This window comes from Delphinus delphis, chromosome 9 (assembly GCF_949987515.2).
Source record: "Delphinus delphis chromosome 9, mDelDel1.2, whole genome shotgun sequence".
Taxonomy (NCBI): Eukaryota; Metazoa; Chordata; class Mammalia; order Artiodactyla; family Delphinidae; genus Delphinus; species Delphinus delphis.
Window position 1 is genome coordinate 42,295,772 of NC_082691.1, and position 16,052 is coordinate 42,311,823.

Genomic DNA, 16,052 nt, shown 5'->3' on the forward strand with positions numbered 1-16,052 from the left:
ATGGTTTATGATAGGATTTGACTAGTAAATTATTAACTTGTTTATTTCTCTACTTGCAGCTATCTGCTTTCAGAAATGTAAAAATGGTGGTGAGTGTATTGCTCCTATCATATGCCATTGTCCTACGACATGGGAAGGAGCACAGCATCAAATACATAAGGCTACAGAATTTGCTTTCTAATCTATGTTCTGAATTTGAATCTATTATAATTATCAAACAAAGTATAGCTTTAGGAGAAATATACAGGGTAAAATAAATCCCAGCATGTTGATCCATTAAAAAGAGAGTTTTAGAAATAAAAGGATATCATCCATTTCTATACCCATTTTAAAAAAGAAAGTATGGTATAGTATATTAATATTTTGTGTGACATAGATAACTCCAAATTACGATCTGTGGGTTGCCAGTGAAGTTCTCTTAGGTGGTCTCTCTTTTTATTTTAAAAGATCTTTCTTTTTCCTCCAGTTTTATTGCAATATAATTGACATTCTGCACTGTATAAGTTTAAGGTATACAGCATAACGATTTGACTTACATAAATCATGAAATAATTACCACAAGAAGTTTAGTGAATATCCATCACCTCATATAGCTACAACATTAAAGAAACAGAAAAAAAATGTGTTTTTCCTTGTGATGAGAACTTCTACTGTCTTAAAACTTTCATATATAATGTATAGCAGTGTTAATTATATTTATTGTGTTGTATGTTACATCCCTAGTACTTATTTAACTTATAACTAGAAGTTTGTATCTTTTGACTATTTTCATCCAAGGGGGAACTGGATAAAGAAGGTTTTAATATAAGTTTAAATGTTTTTCCATATTATAAGGTAGGTATATATCTATCATGGAAATTATAGAAAATATGAAAAAGTTTTTAAAAATTAATCACTCCAAATTCCACCACCCAGAACTAGTTTCTGCCTTGATTTTAGCATTTTAGTTATTTCCATTCAGTTTTAGTCATAAATTTTTACATAGATGGGATCACAGGGTATAAAGGAAAATCAAATTTAATGCAATTATGAAATTTATGAAAACTTGAAATAACATGTTAAAATATTAACAAAGATTAATAACTCAATGGGAAAAATGGAAAATCTCAAAATATTTTCAAATGCTCAATAATTACATAATATCAAAACTGGTGATCCAAGTGTATAGTAAACTGAAATAGCACAATTGTAAAATGACTGTGCCTTTTTACTAGAAATACCTGCTCTGCTTTTCATGTATCAGAGATTCTGCATATAATTTTTATGACTCTTAGACTTTATTTTATTAGTAATTGCTATTATAATTTACACATTTCTCATCCTAGGAAAATATTTTCAAAGAATTCATTAAGTACTAGTACTTACATAAGAATTATGTGCTCAAAAATAAATAACTTTCATTGAAAGTTAGATGGGATAAAATGCTAGAAAAAAGAACTAGCAACCTCAGTTTGGGCTACTCATTCTGAAGAGAGTTTGTATGGAACATGAGAGAGAATGATAAGATGCTAAAAGCACATTAATGTGGAAATATGCTCCAGTAATTGTGGATTAAGGTACTCTGAGCACAGCCTGAAGATGTGCACCCTGTTTTTGCATCTTGTGTTTGCACCTTGTGTTTGCACCTTGCACCTTTATGTGAATTTTTTGAAGTCCCCTTCCTCAAAATGCTTTACTTCCATCTGTCTGGAAACAGTCTAAATATTGATGATGTTATTTATATAAGATGTGTTACTGCCATCTTCTGGAAAATTGTTGTAATAAATATTTGAACCTGTGATGTCTGTGATATGAACAGTGCTTCCTTAGCTGTGGAACCTTGTGCATTACATAACCTGCTCAGCCATACACAATAGCTCTGATGAAAACATACCTTTCAATGTTGCATTTATATTAAAGGGAATATTATTCTTGAATTATGCAAGCTTCCAATATGAGCTCTTGAAACAGATTCCTCTCCCATGAAAAATAACTGTATTGTATATAATTTTATATTCCTATTTTTAGTCAATATTACTTAAAAGCATTTCCATGTCCTTAAACATGTAATTTTAAATGATATATTAAATTCCATAATATAAATACTATAATTCACTTGACCTTTCCTCTCATATTGAACATTTCTGTTATTTAGAAATTGTTACTATTATAAGCATTTTGCTCTGTAGGTGGGTAGGTAGATAGAAAGAAAGAAAGAAAGAAAGAAAGAAAGAAAGAAAGAAAGAAAGAAAAGACAAAAGATAAATAGATACAGTATTTAAAAATTGCATAGGGAGAGATTTTAAAGAAGAAATTTCTAGTACAGGTAGTGTGAAGATCTTTAGGAAGCTTCCAATAGAGTTGTTTCACATTAAACTTCCATTGATAGTATATAAAATTGTCTGTTTTTCCATACATTGGTCAGTACTGAATTGTCCCTTTTAAATTTTTGCTAAAAAAATTTTTATTAAAAAGCGAATTATGAATGCTATCGTATATTACTGATTTGAATCTTCTCTCTATAGAAAACAAAAAGATGTATTTTAAATACTTTAAAATGTAGCCAATGAAAATTTTGTTTGCTTTAATAATATCTTTATAAAATACTGAAACTGTTGTGTTGAGTTTGGGGGTGTTTTGTCTTTTGATATGTGTATGTATGTGTGTGTTTGCACGCTGGCTGCAGAAATACAGGAGTGCAATTGGTCATTCATAGACTCTTATGACTATTTTTATAGTCAAGTTGCTGAATGGCTTCAGACCATTGGAATAGAATATGTCACAAGCATTTGTGTCAAAAGGTGGTAACTGTAAAAACTTGTGTATTGCAGCAATCTGCTATCAAAAGTGTCTTTATGGAGGCAGATGCGTACTCCCCAACATATGTTCTTGCTGCACTGGATATACTGGAGTCAAATGTGAAAAGAAAATACAGGTATTTTACATTTTAAACAAAGTATATGTTAGATGTCGACATATGCCATCTACTCAGATATTCTACTTAGTGATTTTTACCTATCTGTTAATGTTTTATTTTCTTTTACTTCCAAAATAGAAAACATACAAGAGTTTTCTATTTGCCCCCAAAACTAAAAGTAATATCATTCTTGTGTCATTACAGAGTTATCTTATTATTCAAAATTTTGATGTGCACTTAAAGAATTTCAGTGTGTAGATAACAACCATCAAACATAATGCAATATATCATGGCATGAGAGCTGAAAGAAAGCAAATACCTCACAATATGGATTTAAGACACTAATAATTTATATTTGGTCAAATATGAGGTAAAAAGACCACCTTCACACTTTAAAAAAAATTCCCCACTTTTATATCAATGAATCACGACTTCATTGATTTTGGTAGGTGTGTGTTTCTAAACATTTTCAGTGGATCATATGCCACTGAAGCCTTGAATATCCTCATTCTTTTCCCTGATAGTAGTTCTCTCTCCATTTACTCCCTATTAAAATCCATTTCAGGGAAAGCAATAAAAAACTCTTCATATCATTACAATTAGGATTTATTTGTATTTGGAAAATCAAGAAAGCAAAGGAAGAAGAAAGGCTTTCTTGCAGTTGCCCCACACTTAACTTACAAGGCCAGTGCTATGTAAACATCTATTTTAAAAGTTTCTGTGATCATATCGGTACTTATAAAATGAAACTGAATTTTTTAGGTCTCCAATCTTAAATTTCTAAATATCAATAGCCAAGATATTTTTTCTGTCCTAATTCCTACATATACCAGGGTGACTCTAACGATCACACACACACACACACACACACACACACACAAAAACAGTTGCAGCAGAACTCTCCAAAAATTTCTTAAAGTTAATCTGTATTAGATTTAATTTAAAAAGCAATTATAGGGACTTCCCTCGTGGTCCAGTGGTTAAGACTTCGCCTTCCAGGGAAGGGGATGCAGGTTCCATCCCTGTTCAGGGAGCTAAGATCCCACATGTCTTGTGGCCACAAAACCAAAACATAAAACAGAAACAATATTGTAACAAATTCAATAAAGACTTTAAAAATGGTCCACATCAAAAATACATCTTTAAAAAAAACACAATTATATGCTATTTAGCACTTCAAAAAACCCAAGGGTCATGAATATCAAAGTATGCTGGAGTATTATATTTTGAAAAATGATAAGGAATTTTCTTCCCAAAGCAAGATACTGAATCAGTCTGGCTTAGAGGCAAAGTGGATGTATATATATGTTTTTCTTGTAGCACTGGTGTTCATCCTGGAAGGATATGTCCCCCATTTTGAAAAAAACAAGATTATAATAGTACTATGGTTTGAAAACTAGGAAACAAAAGTTATTGACTATTTGATCAGCTATTGTTGAGAAAAATAAATATAAAAGTTTGAGTTACCTGGGTTTGTAGGCAGCCTAAATATAATTTTTTTTATTTTATTTGAGATTTTTATGGCACGGAAAACCCTATGACCTCAAAAGCTTTTAACTCCACTTTGACAGACTAAACTAGGTTACTTCTCTATATTCTATTTTTATGCATTTCTTTACTGCCTGAATCCTTCCTCATGTGATTAATAGCAGATCATCCTCATCCCCATTAATGTTGCTTCTGAGACTGCATCTGGAAACATATTAAGGAAAGAAGAACAGAAGGTCATGGGGAAGGAGAAGGAAAACAAAACAAAAAGACTAGCCCAAGGACCTCAAGTCCTGCTTTACTATAACCTGCTCTCCCAAGTTCTTATGGATTGCTAGAATTTCAATAAAAGAGACCAAGAATTACTGGCTAGAAACAAAAGACACAAATAAAGAGGAAATGGGGAAGGATGGTGCTAAAGAGGGTGGGTTGATGAACAGCTTTGAGAGGTTTCATAACTTGCTGCCTAGCTGCTAAATGTACTTACCATATCCCTGCCACTTGTTTGCTCTGTGACCTTGGGCAAGGTACGCCACCCTGACCCTTAATTTTTTTCATCTGTAATATGGAGCTAATAGTAACACCTATCATGGGGTTGTTGTAAGGATTAAATATGTTAATATATGTGAAGTACCTAGAACAGTGCCTGGTATGTAGAAAATACTATGTAAGTTCATTGGTAGTTGCATTGAATAGAGGAATAGAGAGAGGTGGAGAAGGACAAGGATGGGCAAAGAGACTTGAGAGAAATGTTGCAATGTGTTATGAATATCAAAAGTCATTTCCTGAAGGATATAAAAAATTTTATTTGGTTTAATTGAGCATGGATGTTTCTTGAATGTAACTCTGCCAAGATGGAGTCATGTAGTATCCAAGCTCCATTCAGTCACAACTGTTTTGACATTTAAATATGATCTTGATTAGGTCTCAGTTTTATGAAAGCAGTACTTAGTCTCTAGTGGCAAACACAGAACCTGAAAGAGCTTTATGTATCATGTCAGGGGGAAGGAAGTAGCAAATAATGAGTCAGAGTTAACTGTTTTTTTAATATTCTTTGAAACTTGATTTCCCTCTTCCTACTACAGATAAAACACCATTGAGTAATATCAAGTATAAGAATGGAAATTTTTATTCAGAAAACATTGAAGTTAACTACTTGAAGTTTATTTGAACATCATTTTTAAAGCTATTTTAAAGGCTGAAGAAACTAATAAATACAGACCGGTCTTAGTTGTTAGAGAAAAGCAAAGAAGAAATCCAGATAATCAAAAATTTACTTTGAAATGTGATTTGATATTTACATATTGAAACGATGTTTCTGATATTCCTGACATTCACAATATTTAATAAACTGAACATTTTCCCAGTCCTTACTGTGATGGTGTTTTTATTATCAGGGATCAGTCAGCATAACAGAAGCCATTTGATGTATCCAGATATAAAGTGTTAATGCAGAATTAGGGACTCTCAGGACTGTTGGAAGAGCTGGGGTAAAGATGGGGGAAGGATAGGGTAGAGGTCAGAAAGCAGCTGCTGAAGGTCAGAGATTGAGAATGAAGATGTCAGCCTGTTTCCAAGCATCCAGCTGCAAACACCTCTGAAAAAATAATGGCTTCCTATTCATTTCCATCTTCTAACTCTCTAGAAAGTTTTCTTCATTGGTGAACTCTAACCCAGAACCACACAGAGAAGGGGATTCTGGAAAATGTAGACCCTAGCCTTAGAAGGAAGTGACAGTGGTGCCAAAGGGACGAAAGTGAGCTAACACAAGACATAATAAAAGTTCTGCATCTTATTGCTTTGGACTGTATTCCAGAGATAAAGCTATTACTTTTCACTGATAAAACATCATATTTAGTCTCATCTGTTTATTTTTCACCTCTACTCTTTCTGCTGCTCTGACCTGTACCATTTCTGAACAGAGGGGAAGAAAAAATGTAATTGGGTGTTTTAAAAGACTTACTTAGTCATTGTGTTTACGTGAAAATGTCTTTTATTTATCTGTTCTTTCAGTACCTTGATCTGTTTTGGTGCAGAAGCAAGAGAGAAACTATCACAAAATCAAATCCTTCTATAAATATCAAAAGAGAATTGGATGCTTAATAAAAGAACATTTAAATGACATGATTGTTGAGGAAGTGGGAATGTCAACAGGGAATATACAAATAATTGAAAGATCTGTCTCAGAGATGAAAATAATTACACGTTAACTAGAGTTATAAAACTTCCTTTTCTCTACTATCTTATATTTGACCTCAAACTTTTCATTATCTTTTTCAAAAAACATTTTAATTTGAACATGCCTATTTTAAATCATGTAAGTTTACAAAACTCATTTTGTTCTTTTAAGTGAAAAGACTAAGCATTTCTAAGCCATGTCTAAAATTATAAGATAAAGTAAGACATTATTAGAATAAAATTATTGCTAACTTTGATAAGAATCTTTTTAAGTAATAGCACTCAATGTCACAATTAAAGAGATTTTATCATTTCATATTTGCTGAAAGGTAGTTTTAAAGAATCATTTAAGAGAATATAACATGTTTTACTATGTTTTATTTTATTACCAAAATTACAGAAATATAAATGCAAAATAAACCTTTGACAATTACTGTGTGCTTAAATTTTTAAGCTGCTGTGAAAATATGAATACTAGAAAGAAAAAAGTAGTTAAAGTGAATATTTTTTTAAGTTAATAATTAGAATTGAAATTCCTACAAAAATAGTTAAATGAAATAGCTATAATTTTTAAACTGTTTCTGCCTCCTTTGCTGAGTATACAACATTGCAATTTTATTAGTAGCTTTACTAAGTTGATCTTCAGTGTACACTTTTTATGGTTAAAATGTTATAACAGCTGAAGGATTTATTCTGAAATGTCTAAACCAATACTTTAAAATCTTCATAAATATTTCCTAGATCCACACCAAGAATCCCAAGCTACAATTAAAATATTAATCAGTAGACTATGCATTTATAATAGATTTAATGGACCTGAATATGCTAATAATGAAGAAATGTTATGGTTTACAGTTTACAGATTTTATATAAAAGCACTCCTTATGAAAGCTAATGACTCGTGCAAATGGAAGTAGTGTTTTAGAAATATAATGTGAGTTTTGAAAAACAAGGAATTTGATAAATTTATGAAGAAATTTAATTTTTTCTTACTTCTTGGTTATATTTTCACATCTATTAACTTGAACATTTTTTTAACCAAAATCTATTTGGAAAATATTTTGAAGATAATGAGTGTTCAAGATTTTAAGCAAAAGTACTTTAAAATGTGTAACTTTCAATGTTTACCTTATAAGTCATTTTCCATAAAAGAATTCAGGTCTTAAACCTTGTTTAATATGCTTGACTATTTTGTGTTTATTCATGTTAACATTTAAATGAAATGTCTGAGTTATCAAATATTCTTATTCTTTCTTTGGCCCTCTAGTGTTGGGAAGACCTAGGTTTTAATTCAACCCCAAATCTTCACTCCACCTCTTCCCAGTTATAGGGACTTGCAGAGAGAGATTTACCTCCCTCTATATTTAATTCCTTCATTTGTAAGATAGGAATAAATAATATTTACTTCAGAGGATTACTGGGTAATTTTAAATTTAAAATGAGATAATTATAAATAATTTTTCACAATGACTGTCATCTAATAAATGCCCAGTGCATGGGTTTTATCATATGTTTTTTGTTGCTAAAAATGAATATGTGGAACCAGCTGAGGAAAAGATGACAGGTAGACTTCCTCTATTTTATTATTTTTTTTTATTTTACTTCCCCAGTGATTACTGTATATATTGGTGTTTCTTGTTCCCTGATTAAAGAAAGAATTTACTTTTAAAAAGCACTGATTGAACAATATGTACATTAAAAGCAAGATAAAATAAGTGAGTGCAAATTTTAGATCAACTCTGGCAAACAGTTATTCAGGACCAGCCTAAAAAGGCTAAAAGTGGCAGGCATATAATGACTAAATTTTGTGAGCTCCATGTGTGCCAAGCTGATTCTAAGCGGTCTGCCAGGGTTAAGCTGATAACACCTCCTATTTACTCCTTAAATAGCAACTATGGATGTTCCGTGAGAATAAAAGAAAGGGCAGACAAACTAGATGACATTTAAATTTATATTTTTTTTGTAAGGACAGTCTTGTCCATCATTGTGAAAACAATTTCAAACTCAGCTGTAAAGTTTTTAAAAATTGTTTCTACTGCCAGATGAAATTAGCAGAGTTTTGCCTGCAGATGGTGCTAGATCCTCAGTTCCCAGGTAACACGCAAGAAGTGCAAAACGACCATTTAGTAAGAGAGCACATTAAATATTTAATGCAAACGACATTTTTCAAAAATAAACTGCTTCACTAACACAACAGTCTTTCTTGTGAGCCTAGAAGTCTTCCTTACATCTAGTGATTAATCAATAATTACAGCCACTTGGCTGACTGTAGTTAACAATTCCCATCGTGCTAGTAAGGGATGAGTTGCATTTGAAGATTTGGTGACTTAATCTCTATGAGATTTAAATTGCTGTGAGAAGTATTAAGGTAAGCAGAAAACCTTTTGTTTTTCATAGAAACATTAAACCTGGAAAATTCTAGCAATTAAAATAGCCAGTACTTTCAGATATTTCAAAATTACACCTCTTTTTTTTTTTCCTGTTACTGACAAATAATCATAAGTGAAGGATAATGGATATTCTTCTTGGAACCATAATTTTATCTGATGTAAGTAGGGTCCCCCCAGTTATATGTCTTACATATGACAATACCTGGAAAGTCATTGACTTGAGACACTAGGAACTTGAGAAAAGTATTAAGGATTACTGAACACAATCATTATAGTGAGAATAATTCCACTTTATTTCCCAATTCCCTCAGATAGACAGAAATATAAATAGACCAAACATACATAGATTCTGATATCAAACTTAAATCTTGCTCACCAAGGAATTGTCCTTGCTAGTGTGGCCAAGAGATACTGCTATGGTCTAATTTAGATTCTCATTCTAAGATCTCAGGATCTTCATTTGCATTTCCTTTACTGCTTTGGTTCAGTGCTGCCTGAGCTGGGATGCTCCTCTCTTGGTTGAGGGCTCTGATCATGAATCAAAGGAAATTCTTAGGATTTGCTTTTCCATGGCTCCAAGTTGTGTTTTTAGCCACCAAGACCTGTCATTCATTTCTAGGCAAGATCTTGATGATGCCTCCTATGTTACTTTATTGAGCAGGCAGCTGCAGGATGCCTCATCCCCCTACTCTGACCTCTTCATGGCCACATCAGTGTCCTCTGCTGGTGCCTTCTCACTGATGATTTGCAATTTCTGAGGACCAGGAAATAAACAGGACTTTTTTTTTTTTCCTTTCAAATCCTTTCTTGTGACAATAGTCAATTCTTTCTTTGGAGATGACCTGAAACCTATCTCCCCACAGCAAAGATTCAAGACATTTTCAGTGTAATGCCATCAACATACCCTGCCTGCGGTGTTACAAAGTGAAATAAATAAAGCATCAGAGATGCTGTGTAGAGTGTGACCACTTCATTTCCTACACAGCAGCCTACAAAAGAGTAGAATGGTTCAACCCACGAAAAAATCACAAGGCAGCAGCAGAGCTTGGTGAAAAATGTGGGCACCTTCTCAGAGAAAATGCATCATGTCTCACATGAGTGACAAAAATATTTTGAAAAATATTTTAGTTTTCTTTTTCTTCCCATAAAAGAAGAAACAGCTGTAGGAAGTGGGAACTGACCTTGCCAGAACATAAAACCTGAACTGCTCATTTTGAGGGTTGGCATACAGCTGTGTGCTGGGCTCTGAAAAGCAGAAGTGGGATTCTTCTAGAGCCATATGGTTGAATCAAGAAGGGCAAAGGGTTAGAGCAGACAGAAGGCAGTTTACAGGTAATGACAAAGTCCTGAAGCATAATATATTCTAAAATGCTTCCAGTCTTAGATTCACATTAAAAAGGAGGAGGCTGCCAAGAAATACACTAATGTGTTTTTCTCCTGAGAGAACAAAGATCCCCAAAGCACTACCTGTCAGCTCTGCTTAGGTGACCTTACCTTCCAGTCACTGTTAAACCGAAGAATTAAGAGAGAATCTTATTTCTAATTGTTTTGAACATCATGATAGTCTTCCAAATGAATACCTACTGAGTTTCCACTAAAACACAAAAATCCTTCATTAACCCATATAGGCAGGCTGATTACAGGCTCTGCCAATCTGTATTACTAAGCACTAACTAACCTATTGAGACAACTTGCTAGAAAGAGAGTTGTTTCATTCCCCATCCCTCAGGGAAAACAAAACTGACAAGCATGGTTGAAACCAAGATGGATAAACAGTTTGTAGCTTCTGATAGAATTCTCCTGCTGAAAATACATATGTGAGATTTTAACTAATTAGGCCTCAAGCTCTTTGCAAAAGCCACATTGCAATTAATTAAGATGCTACTCATTATTTTTCAAAACACAAATTCTTTATCATAATTTACAAAACTGTCAGAGAAAACATATTCACACTACCATATTATAGTTTTTATGCTAAAAGAGATAAAATATTTAAGATGAACTTGGTTATTTTTAAGTTGTTCATTTCAGTTGAACTTGGCATACTATTATGAACACTTTAGCTAACATGTAATTATAATTGAATTAACTGAAAATTAAAGTCAAGATTTGTAACCTTTCATTGAGACCCAAATTTAAAGAATTATCACATCCACTATTAAAAGCAGTGCTATGAGGGACTTCCCTGGTGGTACAGTGTTTAAGAATCCACCTGCCAATGCAGGGGACACAGGTTCAAGTCCTGGTCCGGGAAGATCCCACATGCCACGGAGCAACTAAGCCTGTGCACCACAACTACTGAGCCTGCGCTCTAAAGCCCGTGAGACACAACTACTGAGCCTGCATGCCACAACTACTGAGGCTGCATGCCACAACTACTGAAACCTGTGCACCTAGAGCCCATGTTCCACAACAAGAGAAGCCACCACAACAAGAAGCCCGTGCACGGCAACAAAGAGTAGCCCCCGCTCGCTGCAACTAGAGAAAGCCCGTGCACTGCAACAAAGACCCAACACAGCCAAAAATAAACAAATAAATAATTTTTTTTAAAAAAAAGAGCAGTGGTGTGAAAGGGGACCTGTCAGTGGGAATCTTGAAAGATACAATTAAGAGAACACATAAAAATTTTAAATAATAACCTCTGATATATTACTCTTTTAATAATTTATTTTAATTAGTAGAATAATAATTCCACTGCCAAAAATGTTTATTGCGGCAGTTTCTAATACTAAAAAATAAATAATAAAATATTTTAAGTGAGCATCAATAGGAAAAGAGTTAAGTTATTATACATCCAGCTATGAAATTTCTATAGACCATATAAAAGAGTAAGTCATGCAGAACTTTATCTTATATCTTTTAAAGATGGCTATGTTATATTAAATGAAAAATATGAAAAGGCAAATTTTTAGACAATAATTATACTACACTCTCATTTTAAAATGTGTATGTCTTTTCATGCACATATGTTTTTAATAATAGAAAATTTCTATAAAGACAGATATCAAATTTTTAAAACTGGTTACCTTAGGGAAGTATGATCAAGAGCTGAGGGGTGATATATGTAGATTTTAATTATTACTTCTTATATATATTTGTGTTGCTTAAAATTTTTATAGTGATCTTCGATTATTTTTGTAATGTATACTTTTGCAGAATTTTCGATTAGCCTCAAACAATGCAGCTCTCTTGAAATACCAAGTAAGAGTCATTCAGAATAATATACATGAATTGAAAATCAAAGAACCACTGCATAGTTTATCTTAACTGAAAAGGAGCAATAAAAATTAATTAAAAATTTTAAATGTTATTTGTAGAAAATTTTAGTTGCGGTACTTATACTCTTTTCACAGTAAAAGATTTTCCTGATTATTGCATATGTATTTAAGTTGGAAACTGTTGTATTTAAATTAAGGAGAATGGTTTACAGTCCCATGAGAGTTATCATAAGATTAAAACTAATTGCTCAGAATTTTCATCTGAGGCCAAACTGGACAGGTAATCAGTCATAAGCTAATGTTATTAGCTTGATTCATGTGATCAAACTCTATTTCTGATAATACGAGGCAAGGGGGTGGGCAGGAAAGAAATATGCTACATATAAAAATGATGGAACGAAGTTCTTCTGTTTGCATTAGTTTTAACATTTAGAGGTCACATTTACAGCAAAGACTTGAGTTTACCACCTGAATAATTCAAGCAAAAAGCTCACATTTGCCTAAATTCATGGGAGCAAAAAACCACAAAATATTTTTTCTATTTATAAGTTTGTAGAGTGCCTTTTATGTGAAAATTTTGGAGGCTTATGTGAATTAACTATAGTTTAAAATGAATTAATGAACATTTTACTTTAAAGATAGAATTAAAATACACTATCCAATGTATATATATAATCTGAGGTATGGAGGAATGAAGCAAACTTCCCCAAAGACTCATAAATCAGATAAAATGCAATGGTTAATTTTCAGAAGAATCTAAACTTATCAAGGGTCAGTCTTGACTAGGTACAGATTTGTTTTGTTTCAGAAAATGACCACTATCTTTCTTTTTGAAAAAAATATGTGATATTTGATACATACAAAAGAAAATGGCACTATATCTCTAAAGTTATAAAGCGTACCAAAATGGACACATACAATTCAATCATTCAATTCAGAAATATGCCAATGCCAACACAGTTGCACCAGTTTCTATGCTCCTCTTATAATCCTGCTTCTCCCCACTCCAAACTATGTCCTGTATTTTGTGTTTATAACCTGCGCTAGACAACCTCTAAGATGGTCCCCAATAACCACCACATCCTGATATTCACACCCTTATGAAATCCCCTTCTTTTGAGGGTGGGCTGAACTTAGTGATTCACTTCTAACAAATAGAGTATGACAGAAGGAATGGCTGTCTCTTCTAAAATTAGGTTATAAAGTAACTAGCTTCTCTCCCTACTCCCCCTTCTCTCTTTCTTCCCACTCTCCTCATTCTGCCTCTCTTAGTCTTTGAGGAAGGCCAGTTACCTTCCTATCAGTTTACCCATGAGAAAGCTTATACAGCAAAGAACTGAGGGAGGCCGCGAGCCAACAGCCAGGAAGAACTGAGGCCCTTAGTCCAACAACCCAGGAGGAACTGAATCTGGATAAAAATTATGAGTGATTTTGGAGTGGATCATCCCCAAGTCAAGCCTTGAGATGAGACCATCATCCTGACTGAAACCTCAAAAGACACCATGAGCCAGAGCGTTCAGTTAAACCATACCTGAATTCCTGACCTGCAGGAAATGTGATATAAAATCATGTTTTTTTGAGCCACTATGTTTTAGAATAATTTGTTAGTCAGCAGCAGATAACAAATGTATTATCCTTGCCTTTAAAAAGTTTTGATAAAGAGCACAGAGTGTATTAATTTCTGTTAAATCAAACTTTTAAATTGTGTTGTTCAATTCTTCATCTTGTGAATTTTTCATCTGCTTAATCTTCTAATAATTTAGAAAGCTATTGAAATCTTTTAATCTTTTTTTTTATTTGTCTAGTTCTCCCTGTAGTTTTATCAAATTTCCCTTTATATACTTGAGGCCATTAAAAGTTTCTAGTATACTAAGCCTTTTATTAGGTGGATAGACTCTGGAGACAAATTGCCTTCTGGATTTCAATCCTAATCTTATTCCTTACTATCTGTCTGATTTTAAGCAAATTATTTAACCTCCATCCCTCCATTTCTTCACCTAAAAAATGGAAATATAAATACTGCCTACCTGTTGGATTTAAATGAGGTTTAAACAAGTTAATACTTACATGCATACAACAGTAGTTGATATACAGCTATTGGTAAATCACCATATGTTCTGACTTCTTTATCCCTAATAATGCTTTTTGGTTAACAATTACTGAATGCTACTTAAAAATTATTTTGAAAACTACCCCATCTTTTTAACAATTTTTCCTGAAAAAAATATATTTTCCTGACTAATCTTTTTCTACTGTAACCTTCTGTCTCCTGAGGTTTTATGTGTGCTTCTGGAATTCAATGTAAGGCTGATTTTTTTTTTTTTTTTAAATACAACCAGTCATTCTGCCTTTCAACTGGAAAGAATTAAGTGTATCGTGAATTATAAATATTTTGACTTATTTCTAGCAGTTTGGGTTTTGCTAATTCCACTTTTGCTATTTTTTCTCCATTCATGCTTTCTCTTGGATTGATTGAAATGCTATATTTGTTTGGTTCTTGGTAGGTCTTTTCTCTTTAACTGGCTTGAGAATATTCTATATTATATTTTAATCTTTATGATTATTGTCTTCGAGATTCTCAACTGATGAACAGAATATGTCACTCTTCACTCTTATTTCAAAAAATATAACTTTTTCAACAGTTTGATTCCTGTCAACCTCCTTCCAAGCTACATGTTATTGTTTAATTTTATCTTCTTTTATACTCTAATTTAGAAATTATTACTATTACTTTATAAAGACAACGTTTGATTAAATTTAGTTAAATGTTTACCAATTTGCTTTCCATCCTTTCTTGCTGCTTAACATTCTTTTTGGAATCAATTTTTTCCTCCTAAAGTATGTTCATTCTGAAGTTCCTATAGTGAATTTCTATTGATGGTAAATATTCTGTTTTTATCTTAAAGTATTATTATGATTCCCTCATACATGAAAACAGTTTTGCTGGATACTTAATTCTAGCTTTATAGTTATTTTCTTTCTATACATTTAAGCTATTATTTCACTGTTCTTAGAATTTTTGTTACCAACCTAATTGTTATTACTCTTTTATTCTGGTTCTTTTCCAGAGAGCAATTCTCTTTTTATTTGTTCTGTAGTTTGACTACAAGGTATCTGATTGTCAGTTTATTTTTAATTTATACTGTTCAATAATTATTGTGTTTCTTGTAGCTACGGATTCATCCTATTCAATCTACTCATAAGGTTGTTACAAGGATTAACTTAATGAAAGTCAAGTGCTGTGAACAATAACCTGCACATAGTAGATACTATGTATGTGTTTTCTATTGTTATTGAATAATGATTCCTTTTATTATCTTCTCCTTTAATATTTCCACCACCCCTCCCCCATTATTTGTATTCTTTCCTCTAGGACACCCATTAGGAATAGAAAACACTTTTCCATTCCAATCTTCATGTCAGTTAACTAATCTTTCCTATTTTCCAAATCCTTGTTTCTCTATGCTACTCAGTAATTTCCTCAGACCTACCTCTAAATCACTAATTATCTTTTACGTTTTGTCTAATCTGCTATTTAATCCATCTCTGCCTGACTCTGCGCCCTGCATTTGATCTTTACAGTGTCCCACCTAGTCTCCCTGCCCTATAGTTTCTGATGGAGCCAGGACAAGGGGAGTCATCAGCAGCAGATCTAAGTTCAAGAGGAGGGAGATGTCAGGGTATTTAGTCCCCCCTTGTCTCCCTGTGTTATCATAACACTTGCATTTTAAGAGAGTTAACATTTTACTTCGTTGTGAAGGTGGCATTTATTCTTGATATATGAAAGACACAAAAACACAAAGGGTGTTTTTTTCTGAAAGCCTGAATCTCATTCTTCAGAATCATGACCATTCCCAAATGAACCAGGAAAAACAAATCATT

The 16,052-nt window shown here is 32.8% G+C and overlaps 1 protein-coding gene across 1 annotated transcript in view; it reads left to right on the forward strand.

Annotated features, from left to right (window-relative positions):
* VWDE (von Willebrand factor D and EGF domains) overlaps nucleotides 1-16,052 on the forward strand; it is a 79,759-nt gene that overhangs the window by 37,072 nt on the left and 26,635 nt on the right. The window contains 2 exon segments of the mRNA XM_060019777.1: nucleotides 60-155; nucleotides 2,811-2,914. Of these exon segments, the coding sequence (XP_059875760.1) occupies nucleotides 60-155; nucleotides 2,811-2,914 (200 nt within the window).